Genomic DNA, 23,141 nt, shown 5'->3' on the forward strand with positions numbered 1-23,141 from the left:
TCTTCTCTATTTTGTCTGAACAAAAGAAAGTATAATTTATGTTTATTAGGATAAAAAAGAAGTAGATTTTTACTTCAATTCTTCTGAGATCAAAGATCTTATTTATTCTATAAGATAGGGTAGTATACGTTAAACACTAAGTTATTTGATAATGCTTCAGGAACCTTTGCGTCTATGCACCTGTCATTAAAATTATGAATATTTTGTATTTTATTCCAATTTTTGCATCTGTTTGCATACTGCTATATATGCTAGCGTTTATGCCTAATTAACATTTTAAAAACGTTGTTGCATTGAATTGTTTTGCTTTGTACTATACAGAGTTAATGGAAAATGTATTTATCCCTCCCATATTGACATATTTAGTGCTGATACTTACAATTTCAGAACTGATAATCAGTAACTATTCTGGGAAATATGAATTATTTAATCAGTTCCAAACTTTTGAAGTAACTGTCTGGTATTTAGGAAAGAGAAACAAAAATTATAATAAGAGTTTAGACTATAATATATTGCTGCAGGGGCAGTTAGTAAGGGAAAACACAGCTGACATTTTCTGATTTATGCACACAATCAGAGCTGGAGTCCAAGGGCTGTGACATAATTATCTTCATGCTAACAATTTTTGTAAATCTCTTGACAGAATTTTAGCTAATTTTAAAATGCCTTCTGAAGATTAGCACTTAAAATTGTTGGGGAAAATGGCACAATTTATTAGCAAGGGTATAATTGTAAACCTTCTAAATACTCATTGTGAATATCGTTTAGACAGTAACTCCTGCTTCAGCAGCTGGTATATAAGACACCAGTTTATGGAATCTTGAAACAACAGAGAGTGGAATCTAATTAAAGAGGATTACATGCCAAAGAAAAATTATTAAAAACAGACTAATAGACAATTGTTATAGATTCAGAAACCCCTGCCAAATTCTCTTTTTGATATGAACTCATGTAGCTGTCAAGTAAAAGCCTTTATTCCTCCCAAACCAAAAGAATATTAGAAGACTTTCTCTTTCATGACTTAAAAATGACTGCTTTTCTGAATTTTAACTTAACACAAGAACTTCAATGGTTCTATTAATCTTTTCCCCACATATTTAAAATGCATGTGCCTTTAAAGATAATGATGAGGCTTTCTATTTTAGGGCTTTTTTGTATGATTATCTATCTAATACCAAGAATTCCATAACTGTGAATAGGAAAATTGTTACTTTTTTAATAAACAAAAATCAGCTATCAATTTAGTTACTGCTGATAGAGACTTATGTTTAGTTAGATTGCATGCTTGTTTGTCATGAACATTTAAAATTCATGGTACATTAAAGCTTTTAAACTTTCCAACTGAACTTACTAAATTACTCCTTTCTCTTTGAATTTATTCTCTTTGGTGTGATCCATAGGGATTTTTTTCCAAACAGCAGACCAAAATAGCTTTGAATGATAGACATCCATCATTAGTTCTTTATATAAAAATGAAATAAATGGTGCTTTTCAGTGCTAAAGAATGTTCATGGTTGTGAATTTGCCTGGTGTCTAGCTTTGCGTCTTAACTGCTGTGTGTGGTGTTGCATAGGATTACATAGCTGTACAAGCCAGTGTAGTTCTATAGATTTGAGCTAATTTAAAGAGACATTAAAAATTAATTGTTGAATACCAAAACTAATGTTTTCATGTCATTAATAAATGTATGAACACACACTTTGGATTCAGTAAATGAGACATTTGTTTAACATTCTTAAGTGAATAGCAGTATTAAAAACAAATACCATGTATGAAAACATTAACCTCACAAAATTACCTGTGAGATGAAGAAAAGCCCTCAGAGTGGCAACAACGGGCTTGTTTGTCTTTGTCCTATCTCGTCTCTGATTCTAGAGCTTTGTTTCTCTGCATAGACATCACATATTCAAGTGAGAATTGCCGACTCTCTCCCTTCAGAACCTTACAAGAGCAGGGGCCTGCTTTAAGTTTAAAGTATCAGGATGACTTCACACATCTTCCCTTTAGGTTAAGTTTCTAAGTGTGATAATGTGTCTATAGTTTTTTATATGCTAATAATTAATGTAATGGTAGTATTCTCTGTAAATTAGAAACTATCAATATTTTTATTCCTGATTTTTTTATTTACTTATTTTAAAAGCAATCTTTTTTTACATAACTAATCCCAGTTTCCTCTGCCTTCTGTCCTCCCACTCGCCCCTATTCTCCCCACCCCCTCTACTACTCAGAGAGTTCTTTTCTTTTTATTTTTTTAACTTTCAGAAGACACAGCTCAATGAAAGTGGATCAAATTTTTGGTGGTCATTTTCATGTGGCTTGCTCAAAGATGATATCATTCCTACATGGTAAAATGTCAGCAAGTATATAAAACACTAAAGGTAGTAAATTTATTAATACTAACAAAGCTGATTTTCTTACTTGGTATGCTGGGAGTTACATACTTACAACCTCACCACTGGGGAGAAAATGTCAATGACTCAAGGCCATCCTTGGCTCCACAATGAGTTTGTGGCCTGCCTGACTATGGAAAATCTGTTTGAAAAGAGCCAATTTTGTTTTCAAACAAATACATTAATTTATTTTGTATATTCTTGGTGTAACGAAAATAAGTCATTATATTCTTGGTTAAAAACACAGTCTTAGAGAAATAAATTCATAACTGTACAGTAGACTTTTTCTTTGGGAATACCTCAAATACTTAGAATTAGGTTTTTCTTTCCTTTCAATTGAGCTGCTCCCTTTTTTATATTTATTATTAAAATTACTTTTCAATATACTTTTTATTTTTTGTACCAACCCCAGTTCCCACTCCCTCCCATCCTCCCATCCCCACCTTTCCCTGCCCTGTTCACTTAAACTCCTTACCAGAGGGTCTGTTGGAGCTGTGTGAAATATTCATTTTCCGGATGCAGTTCAGTGCTATTGATGTCTGAAATTGTAAAGTCGGGCCTTTACACAGCTATGTTTAGCGACAGGATCCACTCCTTTGGCATCACAGTGTCTTTGTCTTTCTGTCCTGCTATAAGCACATCTTACATCATGGGATGCTGGCCTGTAAGATTCCACGATAAATATGATCACAAACATTTATACTTGTGCATACTATGAAGGAGAGACTCATCTCATTCTTTTAAAAACATGTGGAATATTAAGGGCAGGAGATATAGCTAAGTCAGTAGAATGCTTCCTCTTACAGGAAGCTCTGGGTTTAATCTACAGCATCTCCTCAAAAGGGCACTTTGGTGTGCATCTGTAATCCTAACACTTGTGAGCAGAAGCAAGATCAGAGATTCAAAATCTTTTTCAGCTACAATGATTTTAAGGCCAGCATGGGCTACATCAAACCCTGCTTCAAATATATATATATGTCCACTCAGTACATATGTCCACATACATGATTCACTTAACCCTGACAATGACAGCTTCAGTGTAAACATCACTGCTTTGGTCACTTTCCTCATTTTAAGAGGGACTATGTGCCGATGGAGGGGTCATTCATCTTCGTGAGAATTCAGAAGCAGTTTAGTTGCGAAATTGGAACTCAGGAACAGATCCCCCATCTGTGAAGCTCAGATCTTTCCTATTCTACGATGTTATTGCATTTCACTGTGACTCACAAGATTCTCCGAGAGAGGGCCTGCTTGTGAGCTGGCCACCATTAGTGAAATGACATTAGCTAAATATGATTACATCTTAATGTCCCCTGAAAGGTATTAGACTAGCTAGTTAAGACACAGTGAAGGGAAAAGCAATTATCTATTGAAATATGAATCTCTTGATGAGAGCTGGAAATCGTATCTTACTATCAGGATGCTTGTGTGGAATTTTAAGAAATCCAAATTGAATAATTATTTCGTAGAGTGTGGTGAAGAGTTTCAAAGGCTACCTTCAAGGCCTTGAGTTGTGTGGAACAATTAGAATGGAAGATTCTTTAGGACGAGCACTTTCACATAGCAAACTCGTTCTAGTTAGGGTTTGTGTGTTTCCTTTCTTTGAGGTGTGCTGGTGAAGGGTCTCTAGATGTTTGAGTTATTGTGGTTATTGTTGGACTCCTTGGTTTGTGATTTTCTTTCTATTACTTTCTGTAAGGCTGGATTTGTGGCTACGTATTGTTTAAATTTGTTTTTATCCTGGAAAATTTTGTTTTCTCCATTTATAGTGAACGAAAGCTTGGCTGGGTATAGTAGTCTGGGCTTGCATCCATGGTCTCTTAGTTTCTGAAGTACATCTATCCAGGACCTTCTGGCTTTCATGGTTTCCATAGAGAAGTCAGGTGTAAGTCTGATAGGTTTACCCTTATAAGTAACTTGACCCTTCTCCTTTGCAGCTCTTAATATTCTTTCTTTATTCTGTATGTTTTGTATTTTGATTATTATATGGCGAGGAGATTTTTTTTTTTTTGGTCCAGTCTATTCGGTGTTCTGTATGCTTCTTGAAACTTCAAAGGAATATCCTTCTTTAGGTTGGGAAAGTTTTCTTCTATAATTTTATTAAATATATTTTCTGGACTGAGCTGTACTTCTTCTCCTTCTTCTATCCCAATTATTCTTAGGTTTGGTCTTTTTATTGTGTCCCAGATTTCCTGAATGTTTTGTGATGAGAATTTGTTGGCTTTGCTGTTTTCTTTGATCAGAGTGTTTATTTTCTCTATGGTATCTTCAGTGTCTGACATTCTTTCTTCTATCTCTTGTAATCTGTCGGTAGTACTTGTCTCTGTATTTCCTGTTCGTTTACCCAGATTTTCCATCTCCATCCTTCCCTCGGTTTGTGTTTTCTTCATTACTTCCATTTCATTCTTCATGTCTTCAACCACTTCCCTTACCTGTTTGATTGCTTTTTCTTGTTTCTCTTGGCTTTCTTGGGTATCTTTATTCATTTCCTCTACCTTTTTGTTTGTGATTTCCAATTGTTTATGGCAGTTTTTCACCTCCTGTTTAAGGTCTTCTATTATTTTCATATAATTCACTTTTGAGTCGATTTCTTCTAATTCTTCTAGAGTAGGGTGTACAATTCTTATTTCGGGATCTCTGGATTCTGGTGATGTCATGTTGCCTTTCAGGTTGTTAGAGGAATTCTTGCCTTGGCGCCTTCCCATCTCTTCCTTCAAATGGAGCCAGGAGAGGCCTGGTGTCTTGGTCCAGTCTTTGCTGTGACTGACTCTCTGGTTGTAACTCTTCAGTGTAGAAGCAGGAACCGTCCAGTCCAGATGGAACTCCTCAGCACCGAAACATAGACGCCTGGTAGTCCAATGATCCACGGACAAAAGGGAGAACTTGGGGGGTAGGGAGGGGACGAGTAGAACACAGGACACCCTGCAGCAAAAGCTGAAGGTGTGCATGCTCCCTTTTGGGGGTGGGGTTGAGGCCTGCCCGGTAGGCCTGCAGAAGGAGCTGGGGGAGGGGGGTTTGTGGTCTCTTCCTGATCAAGCTGCCCCTGGATCGCACACACTCACCCATCCAGATGGAACTCCTCAGTGCCTAAACAGGGCCACCTGGTAGCCCAATGATCCGGGGACAAAAGGAAAAAAACCGGGCAGGCGGGACAAGATCCAGGAGTGCACAGGCACCCCTGGAGCACAAGCTGAAGGTGCCCTGGCTCCCTTTGGGAGATCCTTGAGGTCTGCCTGATAGGCAGGCACTCACCGCTCTGGGTGGGTCGCCTTAGTGTAGGAGCAGAAAATTGTTCCTGAGCAGAGGACCTAGCAGAAACTCAGGCTTGTGTGTGTGTGTGTGGGGGGGGGGTCGTGTGTAAGAAAGACAGCCCTGCAGAAGGAGCTGGGGGAGGGGGGCCTGTGCTCTCTTCCGGGACAGTTTGCCCCTGGAAAGCACACACTCACCCGTCCAGATGGAACTCCTCAGTACCTAACAGGGCTGCCTGGTGTCCTTCTAGTTAGGAACATCGTCCTTGGAACTTCTGATTCCACTGTAATTGTATCTACTTGTATTTTTTTTTTCATGGATTTCCCTCAATAAGTCAATCCGTTATAGTCATTGCCTTAAAATACCTTACTATTGCAATGGGAAAGCTTGAAGGGGTCATTTCACTTAAATTGTCTTCATATTTTACATTGAAAAACCTGACATTGCCTCTACAGGATTGTTTGCATAGTTTGTGATGATTTCCTTAAGGTCCGTTTAGTACATCGTGTGTTGCGGGCCTCCAGCTCCCTGCGGTAGCTGGAACTTTGAGGATTATTCCTATTCTTGGCAACTGATTCTTCTTCTTGCACTGGTTGTGGAGGTTCCTACTTTGCGCCATTTATCTTATCAAACTGAATTGGTTTACTTCGGTGACTGCTTCAGTAAAAACGCTGAACTAACACACGTGATTGATTGGTGAATCCTGCGGATCATTTCTGGCCTAAGAGTCAAGGTGCCCTTCTGCAGTTTTCCTTCTCCTCCTTCCTCTCATTTTTTTCTACACTGTTTCTCTTGTTATTTTCTCTTCTCCTTATTCTTTCTTTACCCCTTCCCCTTAGCTTTTCCTCCTTTCTCTCCTTTCTTCCCCCACTTTCGCCTTAGTGTCTTTCTTGGTTTATATGGCTTGGGGTCTCACTCTACAGCCCAGTTTGACCTAGAACTTGTTATGTAAGATAGACTTGTGGAACTTGCTATGTAGCTGGCCTGGAACTCAGGATCCTCCTGCCTTAGCTCCTCTATTTGGGGATTATAATTGTAAGCATCCATCCAGACTCACCATATATTGCGTGTCGAATAATAATGAAGGGAACCAGGAAGCTAATTTCAGTAATTAGTCTAGGATTGTCTCCAGTAGGCAACAGTGTTGATCTTTCGACTAGAGCCAGGTTTGGCTTAGCTTATTTCCATCTTTGATCTTGATGTGAAAAACCGTTAATCAATGCAAAGGCACACGACTAATTTACCTGTTGTCTCTTTTCTCTCTAATATGGGAACAAGTCTAAATGTTTCATATTTATGTTTATTGCTCTCTCCCTGGTACATTTGCTGACAATAGATCTTTTTTTTTTTCTCAGCTGAAGGCTATTGAACCTTTTGCTTTTAGTTTCTTAGTCATCTGGGAGTTGAGTGAGTTCTTCTCGCTATTCCATTAACTGCCTTTGGCCTTTCATTTATTAAAATTACTTTCTTAATTTATTAAATTTAGATTAGTCGGTATATAAATTTTAGCTCTGTCTTTTTTGATATTTTGATTATCCAATAAAACATACAGACCCATGAAAATTAAGTCTTAATAAAAATAGCAGTCTTGTTGTTATTGTTTTTAATACGAGCACCTAGCTGTCCTTGCTTTACTTCACCCTAACTCCATCCAGAATGTGAGTGAATGAATAGACAAGTAGACATGTTTGACTTGATTTTATTTTTTTGGCACAGATCAGACAAGGGTAACTTATTTAGTGATCCTATTTAAATTTCTAGTGCTAGAACATTGCGGCTATTATTTTCTCTAGTGTCGATATTGGTATCCCACGTACTAGTTTTATTATATTTTATTTAGTCCTTAACACAGATGAATTATAAAACATGATAAAATCTACCACACTTGAAACTCTAGACCTTCTTTCAACCCGTGGGGATTCGTTTGGCAAGAAGCCACAGAAACAGGGTTTTGATGCTTAGTTTCCTGTTTCTCCTTTAATTGCTGCCAAAATCTGAACACTTGGGAATTTAATTGCTCATTATATTTGTCACGGTGGTGTCACAGACCCAAATAAAGACTGTTGCGTGCAAAATATTTGTGGATATTAATTTGGCCTAGACATGTGTATGTTGAATTCCTTGTTTCTCCACACTGTTAGGTATATAACACACACAGACAGAAGTGCCCCTGCTTGACATTCCTAGCAAACTATTATTTGTTCTTCCAGAATCTGCATTTTGGTATTTTCCAGAGGATCCAGGAACTTTTTTACTCTGCATAGTCAGCTGCCTATAATCTGTCTTGTGCTCGATTGACATTGCTTTCTGAAATTACCCTGCATTAACATAACAGACAGCTTCTTTAAAGATATTTGCCATTTACAAATAAGCTTTTAATTTTTCTTTGCTCTATACCCATGTGAGCAGAGCCGAGGACGGAGTTTGGGAGGAGGCTATTGGCTCAATTTTTATGTAGTAATTAATCCTTGATGACAGGGAGATGATAATGATGGAGAGTGGGACAGGGAACCTAAGTGCCTCTGACCAATTGGAATTTTGATGCTTAAATTTATGCAGAAGATAAGCAGATGAAAGTGTTGGTTGCTTGAGCTGTGTGTTACATATGGTGAGAGCCTAATACTGTTAGAAATAGAATTCAAGCCCTGTGGACTTTGATTCTCTTTTATATTCATGAAACATAATAATCTTGTATTTGTTTTTTTATTTCTGGATATGGAAATATTTTGGCTAAGGTACATTATTGAAATACCTATAGTCTTACTTATTTTCTCTGTATTTTGTGGAGCGTAATAAACCTCAATCATGCTTAGAAGTATAAAACATGGAACATTCTTTCCTTTTTCTGTGAGTCAACCTAATAATAAGTCAGGCTCTCGTTTTATCTCATGATAGAAAATGCAATTCTGAGCCCCCTCCAGATAAAGTCCATACTAAAAATTGAAGACTGTCTTCATTTAAATGCTGAATTGTCTTCAGAGACTCTCGAATGTTCTCTTTCAGCTAACAGAAGGATGACCTAATGGTTTCTTGAGCTATAGAGTATTTAAGGGAGATTACTTCCAGATCTCTGTCCTTTTTTTTTTTTAATCTTTGTATCCAAGAAATATTTTCATGTCCTGTCTCAGTGGAAAAAATAAATAGTCAGGAAAACTGTGTATTCAGGATGAATCTGAAAATAATTACAATTCCTTTATTTTGTGTCTTCTTTTACAAGCTGTAAACTCTACTATGGTGGACATAAGATAAAATTTAAAGTTTACTGAGATGACAAAGAGGATGAAGGTATGGAGGATTATAAAGGAAGTGGTAACATCAGGGAGAAAGCAGGGGAAGAAGAGAGGAGAGAAGAAGGGGATAAAAGTTTGTTTATTTGTGTGTGTGTGTGTGTGTGTGTGTGTGTGTGTTATATGTACGTGTTCATGTTTGCATGTGTATGCAGCAGAGCCTATATGTGAATGTATATAGTTGCTGGAGTTTTGTGTCAATTTCTTCCTCTATCCCTCTGTGGCTTTTCTTTAGCCAGGGTCTCTCTTTGAACCTGGAGTTCTTGGTTTCAAATAAGCTGAGTAGCCACTAAGCTTCAGGGATCCTCCTGTCTCCATCTGAAGGCTAGGATTACACACTTTTTTTTTGTCATGGTCTCAATCCATGACATTGTGTTAAAAATTGAGACAAATACACATTCTATTATTTTTATCGGTAGCAACATGTAGAGTCCCAACCATCTGTATAATTTTAAACCTATATATCCCAAACAGCAAAGTTTCCTCAATGATTCTGTTGTTGATGATGTTTTTTAAGTTGTCTGTGGATATTAACGTAAACTGATTTCAAATAGTGATCTTAGTGGCTTGCATTTCGAAAAGAACATAAATTCTGAGAAGTAATGAAAATTAAGCATTAATTCTTGCTTATTTCATATTATTGTACAGCATTCCCCAAGACACTTCAAACATGGTTACTAGGTGACACAGGCTGGATGTGGTCCTCCTACTGTTTCTAAAGTCTAAGCCAGTGTGTATAATGTAATGACAGACAGCTTCCAGTCTTTGCTCTTCTTTGTGGTATTTTGTTTCTGGCATTATTGCTCAGGTGTAGGGAATGACATTAAATGGCTAAACTACGATCTTCAAAATCCTCTCTTAATTACAGTACTGCAATTACCATGCCTTGCCAAAGCTATTAAAAATTAAACCACATGTTTCCTGCAGCACTGCCGATTTTAAAGACAATAGGTAAATGGAAGATGATTGTTTTAAAATAAAGAGCTTCAGGTATGGCGCTGTGTAATTTTGCTAATTCCCATTGGAAAATGCAATGTCTCCAAGGCTTGCTTACCAAAAAAAAATAATCAACTGAACAAAAGCACCGTGAGACACACAGATTGATTTTTGTTAAATTACAGACAAATAGATGTCACCGGGAGATATATGTGCATGAAAATTTTTGAAAAAAAATATTCATGCCAATTAAACAGAAGTATTTGTCCCCATGTGTGGTTGAGAAGCTGTCTCTGAGAAGGCATTTATTTAATAAGAGGAGGTTTCATAGCAAGAGTCAGTCATTTAAAGTTTGAAAATAAAATAAGACCTTAGACTTAGCAGTGATTCACCTAAATAGTTAGCTGTAGTAATCTAATTCCAAAGAAAAGAATGTTAAAAATAACATGACCAAGAGGACACTAACAGTGTTTTCCGTTAATTTTTGAATTAGGCAACAAAAATATAGATTTAGAATTAGACACTCTGAATTTTCAATCTTGATGCCACCTCTGATGATAGTGGTTACACACTTTGAAAGGATTTTAGATGAAAGTAGTAATTTGAGTTAAATAGCAAATTTGCTTGAATGAATAATCACAGTGACCCTTCTTTATTTCTTTCTTAAGACTTTTCAATCCTTTAATTCATTTACGCACATCAATTCCTTCCCTGATTTTATAGAGATATTAGAACAAAAGCAAAAAAAAATAGAAATTAGCCAAATAAATAATCACCACCTAAATGCAGTGAAACACTATGAACATTTAAGAAGAATTCTAGTTATCAACATAATCATTTATAGTGCTTCCTTCATATTTTTCTGAGTTCTCTGGAAGCGTAACCAGTGATACACTCTACACAATCTCTCTAGCTCTCTTGTTTTCATCCTAAGGAAAGGGCAGCAATATTTTATAACCACGCTAGATACAGCCATGGTAAACAACAGTGGTGTGGGCAATGGAGGAAGCTTAGTTGGTTGCTGACTAGTTTTATGTCAACTTGACACACATACTAGATTTATCTGAAAGGAGGGAACCTCGTTTGAGATAATGCCTCTATAATATTCTGGTATAGAGCATGTTTTAAATTAGTGATTGATGGAGTAGCCAAGCCCATCATGGGTGGAGCCATCCCCGGGGTGGTTGTCCTGTGTTCTATAAGAAATCAGGCTGAGCAAGCAATGGGGAGCAAGCTTGTCACCAGCAAACCCCCCATGGCCTCTGCATGAACTCTTACCTCCAGGTTCCTGACCTTCTTGAGTTCCTGCCCTCACTGCTTTTGATGATCAGCTGTTAAGCAGAACTGTGATTGAAATAAATCTTTTCCTTCCCAAGTTGCTTTTGGTTATGGTGTTTTGTTATAGCAGTAGTAACCCTGCCGAAGACAGTTGTTTTCCATAATATTTAATATTAAAATATCTCCCTAAAAACTGTTACATGTTTTCATAGAATAAATGGCTTGTTAAAAAACCCGTATAAATAACATTTGTGATAAGTATGTTTAATTTCTCAGATTTAAAGTTCTTTATCTAACTATTTGTTTAATGTTGGAAATTTAGTCTCCACCACTGAGTTCTCAGTCCCATGAGAATGACGCTTGAAACTCTGTAGAACCTGAGTCTTCTCAAAACTGATTACTTTTTTTGTACAGCTTTTAGAAATGTCATTTTATGCTATAGTATAAATATATAATTAATTGAAAAATGTATATACATATATTCATTTCATATATGTGTATATATATGAAATTATTTGTTCATTTTTGAAATTATATCCAGCCCAAAAATGTTGTCTTTGAGTATTCACCACTTCTGGGTGAGGGACAGCAATTCTCTAATCCCAGACCTTAGGAGGGAGATGTAGGCGGATCAGAACTTCACAGTCATCCTTTATTGTGTAACAGTTTTGACACCCACCTGGATTGTTGGAAACTGTCCCTAAACAAACCAACACAAAATTCCAAACAAAAGAACAAGAAAAGAACAAAAAATTACAGAACATTCAATCTACAGGTAAAATATGTACAGTTAATTTACTACAGAGTCAATCATTTATTAAGACTCAGTCTCAGGAATGGACCATTAGCCAAATGTAGCAATAAATAATAATACTTCCAAACAACAACTACATACTGTAATATTCATCTATACTTTCAGTATTTGGTAGACTGAGGTAGAAGAATCTCAAGATTGGGACCTGTCTCAAAAATCCCTAAGCAACCACCCAAACAATAAAAAACAAAACCAAAGTACAGTCCTGCTAAACTGCAGCAAATATTCTCTGTCAAATATTTTGAATCATTTAAATTCTTGAATTTTAAGTCCATTTGGATTATGGTTCTTAGTCAGAATTAAAACTCTTATGACTTTATTCATTTGTCGGAATGCCATTTAAATTCAAGTTTATTTTTAGGTAATATCCTAAGCCACACAACATTGTGTGTATTAATGAAGTAACATGATGTTTTGGTATGTGTATATATTATATCATGCTTAAGTCAAGATAAGCAAATCTTTCTTTCAAGCTCCCTTGAAAGCTTTTTGTTTTTATAATTTCCTATAGAAACTTAAGTGAATCTTTCAGGAGTTAATTGATCAGTGCATAGAAGACCCTATTAGCCCTCCTTGGGGCTTCAATGCTGTAGATTAGCTTGCCTATTTTAAAAATAACAGTTTTGCTGAGATAAGTCACCCATACCATATAGTTCACCTCTTGAAAGTGTAATTTCATAATTTGTAGTCCATTCACAAGTGGCATCCTAATTACCACAAATTCCAGGACATTTCTTCTCATTTCCAAGAAATCAAATTCCCATTAGCAGCACCCAACCTCGTGCTTTCTACAGCCCTTGGCAACCGCTAATCTGCTTTCTATTGATTTGCCCAGACTAGGTATTTTATAAATGGAATTATAAATTGCTATCATTTATATACAACTTCTTTTCCCACTTAGCATAATGTTTCCTGGCTCATCCACAGTAAACAATGTGTGTGATTTCACTCTTTACAGACAACACTAGTGTGTGGTCTGGGATACCACACTGATCATCCATTTGTCATTTTACTGACTTTGGGGTTGTTTCTGCTTGGTGTCGGTTATTGATAGTCCTGATAAAAGAATCTAATGTACATTGAATATGACAACATGTTTTCTTTCACATAGACTTGTCTGGTTCATCGGCTAGCATTCTACGACAGCACCAAATGTTTGTGAATGTTTCATAATCTCCACATTCACATGGCCAGCATGGGACAGAGTGAAAATGTAGCTCAATAATATTATTGCCCTTCTCCCTGAGTTTAGTGATCCGTGATTCCTCTGAAGAATAATTATGTGGATGCTTTTGCATTTTCAGTGCCCATTTTGTATTTTCTATGGAAAGCTATCTATTGAGAAGTGTTTGCTCATTTAAAAATACAGGGAAAGCACAAGTTGTTTTATTGAGTTGAGTTTTTTTTTATATATTCTAGAGACTACTCTTATCAATACCATTTCTTTTGGTTTTTTTCCCCTTTGGATCTAAGAAAACTTTCATTTTCATAGATTAATTCAAAACCAGAAACATATCTCCCTTTGAATGTTAGCTCTTGTCCAGGTCTGTAATAATTTTGAATTGGTTTTGAATTGAGTATGAGTTACGAGTCTTACTTCATGCTCATGTGTTCCTTCTGCAAAATCCATCCTGACTTGGTTCACTTTTCAATATTGAATGGACTATAATTGTTACTGTCAATTTGCACTCTTAATTCTGTTCCTTAATATGTATGTTTGTAAGCTTTTGCCACAATTACACAATCTGTATTCATGGTAAAAAGTTTTGGAATTGGAAGTTTAATTCTTGCTAACTGCATTCTGTTTCCCATGCATGTTTTTGATATCTAACTGCTGGCATCTGGTGAACTTTGGGAAGTGTTTCCCAAATTCTGAGAAAAAAAAATCAGTGGAATTAATAGATGGGGTTATTGGCTCAATCCACAGAATAGTACCACCTTAGCAAAGGGAAGTCTTCCAGTTCTTGGCACGAGGATTTTTCCCATTATTTTTTTAAAATGTGATTCTTCATAGATTTTAGTTACTTTTTCAACATATTCATAAACATTTCATTCTTTTTAATGTGCCTCCAAATGAAAGTATCAATTTTTAGATTATTCATTACAGCCTGACAAATTATTGAACTTGATACAAATGGGGTAAGTCATAGATTAGATTGCATTTTCAACTTGACACTCCTGGAAGAGGGAATTACCTTATGTGAGAAATGGCCCTCATTGGCTTGGCCTGTGGGCATGTCTATAGTGCATCTTAATGGGTAATTGATATAGAAGGCCTTTCTACTGTGGGTGGTACCATACCTAAGCAACTGGGTTTGAGCTGTATGAGGGATAAGGCAAATAGAGCCTGGGAGGTAAGCTTATATGCAGCTTTCAACATGGCCTCTACTTCAGTTCCTTCCTGATGTTCCTGCCTTGATCTCCTGCCCTGACTTTTTTTTTTTTGTTGTTGTTGTTTTTTTTTGTTGATGGATTGCTACCTGGGACTTGTAAAGCAAAGTGTAAGAGGACATCTTTGAGTGCATTCGGATCTGTGGCATTTGAGGTGCTGCTTCTACGTTACTTGATATAGTTGTAGTCATTCATTCTCAGTGCTCCGCAGCTTCCTAGGGTATGAAAGTATTTCCTCCATGTACTTTATCTTAATATGAAACATTTTTGCTTTTGCTTTTGGGAATATGCAACAATGTTTGCATTAGTATTTTCCCACAGGACTTTGGATGATTACATTATACTTTATTTCCGGGTGTAAACCAGCAAGGCCAGGGAAGCAAATGGGTGACTGTTGAAGCTACAGACATCATCTTCCAAAGTGACTGTAACAGTTTCCAGGTCTATGATTAGTGAGGTGCTTTTTAAAATTAAACAACAACCTTGTATATTCCACTTTTACATTTCACACATATCTGACTACATAGTCATGTTTAGTTATGGCTTCAATTTTCATTTTACTGTTGAATAATCACGTAAGACTTGACTTTTGTTAGACTTTATGACTTTTCTTCCTGAAAGATTATGTAATTCTTTTGTCTCTTCTTATTTAGTGATTGTCCTATCTTAATTTGTAGGAATAATTTATTTATTATAGTGTAAATATATAATTAAGATGTGTGGTACTAGCACAAGTATGGAAAGTTGATAAATTGATCAGAGTACAATTGAGAAACGGATCGTGTAGGCACTGAAACTTAATTATGGGAAAATGACTCCAAATGACAGATGGTATTTAAGGGAAATAGTACTTCATTGATTATCTCTATGATGTGATTTTCAGTATTAAAGTATATAAATTTCATTTCACAGGCATGTTTCACTAAAAGATGAGGTACACAATAGCAAATCTTCCTGAATAACACTAAAGGAAGCTTTACTGACTTTGAAGAACATTTCAAGTAAATGGACCATAAAAAACACCAACTATATATTAGAAAAAAGTAATATACTCAGCATCATTAAACCTAATTTTTTTATTTGTGAGAAAAACATGTGAAAAAACACCAATCAAGATCATAAAATGATTTCCAATGCATGTGCCCAACAAATGATTTTAGATGAGTTCAAAGAATTCAGAATTTAAGTTATTTTGGAAAATTTCAAGATTTCCATTTTAAAATAATTTGATTATTCACGAAAATGATCTTTTCCTTAATTTGATCTAGTTAAACCGAAGAATTAACGGTGAGCATGATGAATTGAATACCAGTGGGTTGGAAATTAATTAACTCTTGTACAGTGGAAATCAATAATCTAAGTTTCAGTCTTCTGAAATCCAGCATGTTTATTTATAACTTGGGAATAGAAATGATACATTAATAATTAAATTTTATTATTTAACTATTCAGTTTCTAAAATTGAAAATAAAGGCCAAAACCAAACAAAACAGCAAAAAAAAGAATCACCAAACTTCTTTTTGTTGCCTTAAATGTCTACAGAACACCAATGTGTGAAAAGATTAAATTAAATACCCATTTAGTCTAACAGATATGTTTACATTCTAAAAACTCGGTATGTTATATACAATTGTTTGTGTAAAATATACCACTAAATTAATGATTGCAACAAAAACTTATATTTACTTTTAGAAAAGCCAGTGCACTATTACTGTGTATTCACTACTTAGTAGAAACAGTTACTAAGTTTTAATAACCTGTGGTGTGTGTTCTTGATTTAGTATCCCTCAAATACTTGATATCACAGCAACCAGGCTGATTTATTTTCAGTACGCACTACGTACCTTTGAAATGGATCATCATCATATACACTCACCTATGTTATTTTGAACTTATTTACTGATTTTTTTCTTTTGAATTTACATGGGCTTTAATTAATTGAAGATTATTTTAGGAAACTAATTGCTATCCTGATTTCAAGGCAGTTTAGTTAGTTTTGTGTGACACTCATTTTTTTAACACCTATTTTGAAAAAAAAGTAATATGATGAAAAGATTTCTCCCGCAGCTGCATCAGAAGACTCGTGAGTTTGTGGCTGTTGAATTTCATTGTCGATTTTAATGAATCCTACCCAATTAAAGCATTGTGCCTATTTTTCACGAGTCTCTGATCAATACAATCGATTACATTTATATAACTGCATAGATGTAATTTTTCTGGGGGGTGTTGAAGATGAATTCCGTGTTTTAATGTGTTGCAGAGCTGTGAGAAGCTGGAGAATAATTTTGATGACATCAAGCACACGACTCTTGGTGAGCGAGGAGCTCTCCGAGAAGCAATGAGGTAAGTCTGGGTCACCATAGCAACAGTCACAGATGTGGTAAAGAAAAAGTCATTCTTCATTATTGGGGGAACAAATGAGTTCATTGCCACCATTCAGCTCCGTTCTCTAAGGTATTAATTTGTCAGTGGAGAGACTTCCCTTGAGGCTCTACTTTGGTTTTGAAGCTGCATAAATGTTAAGCCTCAGTGCACAGTAAAAAATGTAAATGTTTAATTTGTTACTTAAAATGCTTACGGGGTGTCTTGTTTTATATTTATACTAAATTGTGCAATTGAATGAAAATATTGTTCCTCTAAATTCTGTCTGTGAGTAGAAAATAAACACTGTATGAAGGTAGCTAAGCTGAGTAACATTTCCTAATTAATATAGAATTTGAAAAGATTTACTTAAAATTTCATCTTTTGTTATACTTTACAAGATTAAAAATTATTTTTAAAATGAATTACATTTTCTCAATATTTCAAAGCACAGAACCATTTTCTTTGGATGCAAAGACCTATAAGTAGCCTGATTTTTTTTTCACTTAACATTACTATTTTGATTTTCTCAAAATTCAACCAGCCTTGCTATCTTTTTTTAAACAACTTTTAGTGAAGCATCCTTTAAATTTATTTGGTTAGATTCAAGGAAAAATTTAAATAGATATGAACAATTTCTGAGCAATAAGTTCATCGTCCTTAGGACAGGAAAGTCACAAACAGCACTAGCCCTAAAAGTTCCCAGTGTGAAACTCACAGTGGCCCAATTTGCATTTGTGCAAAGAAATGGTGTACTTTCCTTTGTTTTCCTCAGGAAGACTTAAAAAGTTATCTTAATGCTTATTTATGTTAAATGGTTTTCAGGTCTAGAAAGTTAAAATTTGAGAACCAGGAAGTCTGACAGACTTGCTGGTGGTTTAAACACAATTTTGTTTTTGCTGTCACACAGCTACCATATACTTTAGTTTAGAAGCCACTCTCATTTAGCAGCCTCCCTTTTACCATGCAAGCAGCAGGAGAAAGTAATTAAATTTAATAGAAGCTGCCCTCATTTTGAAGCCACTTCTATTTAAAACCACAGGGGGAGGTAATTAAATTTAATGGAAACAGTAGCTTCTACACAAAGATACATGGTACTTCTGTATAGATGATTATGATGTCACAAAAAGGGGAATAATATATTACTAGTGTGCAGGAGAAATTACCAGCCAGAGCAAGGGAACCTATTTTATTGTTAATGTCTTTGCTAATAAAAAAGATGGAAAAATAAAACTGGGTACGCAGTAGAGAATTTGTGTCTGTATAAAATGCAGTGGCAGTCTAGCAAAGTTGAAGTTACTGAAAATAATTATAAATTAAAAATGAGGGATAAAATATACTGTAGGAAAGTCTAGGGCAGAAATTATGAATGAACTCCTGTTTTGAAACATGTTTTTTTTATTCTTGATTGAAAACTACCACACTGTTATAAATTGAACATGTCGTTTATGTAGAGCTTATATGATACTATTGAATATGTGAAATGTGCATACTAATATCTATTTAGAAACCATTTTTTTGGTAATTTAGTTTCTATTCATCTTGAAATAAATACATAGACAAACAGGAAGACGAAGAGGATGCCAGCTCCCATGCTTTTGAATAAAAGAACTAAAGACTAAAAACACAGGGAGAACTGGAAGGGCTATATGAACGAATGTGGATGTGAATGAGGGAAACACAATGAGCAGGAAGACTTGTGAGCTGTGCAGGGGATCTACCTTCAAGAAAAAACAAGCTGAATGGTAGGAGAACCGTAGATAAAAAAGATCACAAAATTTTGCCAATTTCTTTTAAAGTAAATAATATTTAGAACATACTGAGAAAGATTGCTTTTGGAGAAGTAGGAATGAGTAGATGGGGGCGGGGAAGCAGCATTAATTACCGAGTTGGAGTGACCTCTGACCACCCATGCAATGAGTAGGGCAACAGCCCAGATAATTTAATTCAGAATTTCATCACATGGTGGTGAAATGCATTTGTTTACTCAGGCTGAATATTTTATGTGTCCACGTACACAGGGCACATAGGAATGAATGTCTGGACTCTCCAGAAGCAATGAAGGAGTTTAGCAGCCAGTTGCATTAGACGATGTAGTATATCGCTCATGGGCACCTTCTGTTTTTTAATACATCAATAACTTAGTCTTTTGCAAGAAAAAAAAACACCTAGACAGAAGAGATCTCAATGTGACTCAAGAACTTTCAAGGAGAAAAATGCATTTCTCTCTCATCTGCGATTAGTTCTTCATATAAAGGGTGGCTGGATGAATGCCTGGCTTAGACACGTGAAGATGTTGTCTGGTGTTAAAGGAGAGTGTTGTTCTATGCAGAGAGAGCAGGAGAGAGTGAAGAATGGGATGCTGGAATACGAAGGTGTGCACTGATGGAAGGCAAGCTTTTGTGTTCATGTGAATAAATTGTTTTTATCAGAAATTTGCATGCAGATGGACTTCTTTTTGATCAATACTAGGTCTATTCTATGTCATGAATTTATAAGTACTAATGGAGCATTCAGAGTTTCACTGATTTAGAGGACCTCAGAGCAGGTTTAGGGTATTGGGGGACATGTAGAAACAGCTTATGGGAGCCTCTTATGCTAGCCAAGGGACTGACATCAGGAGGCTCACTGAAAAGATTTTTGGTAGCATGTGTTACAGGTCAACTTGAGATAGTATCTAGTGTTCTGTGAAAATTATTTAAATTATTTCAAGGAATCTTTTTAAGAATTTTAGGATATGTTTTGATGTTTTAGTGTTTTTTTTAATTTATTTATTTATTAAGGATTTCTGCCTCCTCCCCGCCCCTGCCTCCCATTTCCCTCCCCCTCCCCCGATCAAGTCCCCCTCCCTCATCTGCTCGAAGAGCAATCAGGGTTCCCTGACCTGTGGGAAGCCCCTATTACAGAGCTACAGTATTGAAAACAGCTTGGTATTGGCATAAAAACAGAGAAGTCGACCAATGAAATCGAATAGAAGACCCTGACTTTAACCCACAAACCTATGAACACCTGATTTTCGATAAAGGAGCTAAAAGTATACAATGGAAAAAACAGAGCATCTTCAACAAATTGTGCTGGCAAAACTGGATGTCAATCTGTAGAAGAATGAAAATAGATCCATATCTATCACCATGCACAAAACTCAAGTCCAAATGGATTAAAGACCTCAATATCAGTCCGAACACACTGAACCTGATAGAAGAGAAAGTGGGAAGTACTCTACAGCACATGGGCACAGGAGACCACTTCCTAGTATAACCCCAGCAGCACAGACACTAAGGGCATCATTGAATAGATGTTTTAGTGTTTTATTGATTCTTATTGAGCTGTACATTTTTCTCTCTTCTCCTCCCTGCCTACTTCCTCCCCTTCAACCCTCTCCCATGGTCTCCATGCTCCCAATTTACTCAGGAGATCTTGTCTTTTTCTACTACCCATGTAGATTAAATCCATGTATGTCTCTCTTAGGGTCCTCATTGTTGTCTAGGTTCTCTGGGATTGTGATTTATGGGCTGGTTTTCTTTCCTTTATGTTTAAAAACTACTTATGATTTTATAATACAAATAAAAGCTTTTGAATTCTAATATAGCCAGTCAACAGCTATCATTGACAAAAATCCCTATAAAGATCTAGTGAAGTTATTCAGATAAAGTACCCAAATTATTCAGAACATGCTGAACCTATTAATAAGTGATATCAACTCTTGCTGTTTGAAAGGGGAAATTACTTTATATTCTTATCTCAAATGGTCAAAGCAAACTTCTTAAAGAATTAAATGAAATAAAAATTAAAGGGCCAGATTCCAATTTATTGTAAAGTGACCATACTTTTGAGACTTGATGAGTAAAGATAAACTAGATGTCATTGGAAGTAATCATAATGTTTGATTACATTAAAACTCATACATTGGAAAATATTAGCGTTATTTAAAGACTTCAGTTAACTGTATTGCCACATGTACAACAAATCAGAAAATGAACTTGGTCCATCACTAGAAAATTGTGATTGAGGTGATCCAAAATATTCAAACAATGTTTTGATCTGGCAGACAAAAGATATAAGCTTTAAAAGTTCGTAAAATTCTTTGCAAATGGCTGTTCAGTTCAATGGGAAGAGCAATTCTGAGTGCTAAGATAGCCATTCTCACATTCTCAGAGTCCATGAGAATGGAAATTACTAATACATTGAGGAATGAAGTGTCAATAAACACTACGAGCCTTAAAATAAACATACCCTTTCATATTAATTTACCATCTATAAATGCATTGTGCATAAGCCATAGAAATTATGGAAAATATGAAGATTTTTTAAAATAATAGATATATTGATTCAATTGAATAGGATTCAATTGTAACATCAACCATAATATCAGTTTGATCTTATCTTTCTGTAGAGTAAGGTTGAACATTTCAGAGACTTGATGTGAGGCATAACAATAAGAGAAAGAAATAACTTTTAACCAAACGTTACAATGTTTGTGTTTATATTTCTTTTAATAGCATGAAGTAACTTTAAAATAATTTACTTCTGTCATATATGTTTGTGGAACTAATTGGGAAATTTCATTGTGGTCTTCATACATAAAATAGCAAAAAGGATGACTTATGTACTTATATGTCACCCATCCTCATGCTTCTTTTTTTGTGGAGATCTTCTACAAAGTTTGTGGAAATGATTCTATTAAAGATATGTATTAAGCACAAGGAAAAAAGCCACCTTTTCCAGGTCGAGTCTCTGGTCCACTGTATGATAATGAATTTAGCAGTAACTTCTTGCCTCCCTTTCAGACTATTTTCTGCTTAGCTCAGCTGATTCTACTCTCTCCCCACTTCAAGGTGATTTGATTTCTGCACTTTAATATTTGGTGCCTGTCTTGGACCGTGTAATGAAGGCTGAGGATAAGGGGGGAAGAGAGGTTCTTTCACACATGTGTCTACTCAGAGTCCCAGAGGCAGAAGTGAGCAATGAATATAGGTGGTTGGCCCATAGAAATGATAGGCAGTCGAACTGAATAACCTGGGAAGCGTAGAAGTTAATTCTGCAAAAAGAATGTGAAATAGAATGTAATATTTTTCATTGAGAAAGACAAAATGGTAAAATGTTTTGGAAGTCATCACAAGAAACTTAATGACTGTGTAGAAATGCAAATTGGTTGGATTGAAGGACCTAGCTCTACCAGACCACTATTGGAGAACCAAAGTGTCCAGATTCAAGCTAGTATTGTGTTAAGAGGAACTGGCGGTTGGGTGAGGGCTGTTGCTTCTGGGTCTTTATCGTAGAGTGGAGCTGCCAGCACCTCAGGAACTGAGTCTTCTCCTCTTTGCTTGTCTTCATCACGTGTTGAAATTCTTGTCACTAGATGGAGATGTTGAGTTGTACAATTTCTGTTTGCTGGCTTTTTTCCTGGTGTGTGTAATAGTATTTGAAGGTGCAACAAAAACTCAGCATAGATGCAGAGTCCAAAAATATATTCTAACCATGTCACCTTAGAGAATGATTTCTAGGAGATATAATCAGTGTACATAGTGTACATGTATTTGAATCAAAAGGTGAAAATTGCTGTGGTGTGCTTGATTCAGAAATATAAATAGCAACCTAAATTTTATATAGGAAGATTGAAATCCACAGTATATTTCAAAACAAGCATAGGTTATTCAGCTGTCCAAGCCTATTATGTGTCAATGTAGGAATCTAAGTCTGTCTTTAGTTTCACTCTGTTGTTAATATCCAGTGATGGTGAAACCAGTAGGTATCTAATGATGAAGTCATTCTACTGTGTAGTTGGACTTGAGCATTGCTTTATCTTTTTATTGCATCCCTTGCTAAAGTAGAATTCCTTTAACCCTCTCTCCAGCATAATTTGAGCGAAGAATTACCTTATTGAGAATTTTCTCCATCTCAATAAGAACATTATAACTGTTCTACTTTTTATGTTTTGGAGATAAACATACATGTGCCTGTGGGTACATATGCATATGCAATTATGCATTGTGCCTCAGTATATATACAATGTATGTATATAAAATCTCTCCTCCAAGTCAATGAAAACTCTCAGATGAGAGCATGTACAGATTTGGAATTTCCTTTATTGTTTCCAAATGTGCATTAGGATTGCAAGCATACAATCAGGGTTCATAAAATTATTGTATAATTTTAAAAGGAATTTTTTAATATCTGAGAGTAGAAAATTGCAAAATGTAGTAAATGACTAAAACTCAGATAATTTAATATTAGGCTTCACAAAGAATACAAAACGAATGAGAAAGGTTTAAGAAAATATTTATACTGAAATTATAATTCAATTAATTTTAATAAAAATATACTACTAATAAATTTAAATTAATGTAGAAATTGGTAGGTTTTTCAAATAATATGGAAGGTAAGAAAGTTTTCTTTTCTAAAATTCTGAATATATTATATGATGCTTTTTTTTTTT

The 23,141-nt window shown here is 35.5% G+C and overlaps 1 protein-coding gene across 2 annotated transcripts in view; it reads left to right on the forward strand.

Moving 5' to 3' along the window:
• The window catches only part of Dpyd (dihydropyrimidine dehydrogenase), a 763,700-nt gene that overhangs the window by 92,615 nt on the left and 647,944 nt on the right, over positions 1–23,141 (forward strand). For both annotated transcript variants that reach the window (XM_005357199.2, XM_013350051.1), the window contains exon 3: positions 16,605–16,687. In XM_005357199.2, the coding sequence (XP_005357256.1) occupies positions 16,605–16,687 (83 nt within the window). The remainder of the gene's footprint in view (positions 1–16,604; positions 16,688–23,141) is intronic.

This window comes from Microtus ochrogaster, chromosome 21 (assembly GCF_000317375.1).
Source record: "Microtus ochrogaster isolate Prairie Vole_2 chromosome 21, MicOch1.0, whole genome shotgun sequence".
NCBI classification, from domain to species: Eukaryota; Metazoa; Chordata; class Mammalia; order Rodentia; family Cricetidae; genus Microtus; species Microtus ochrogaster.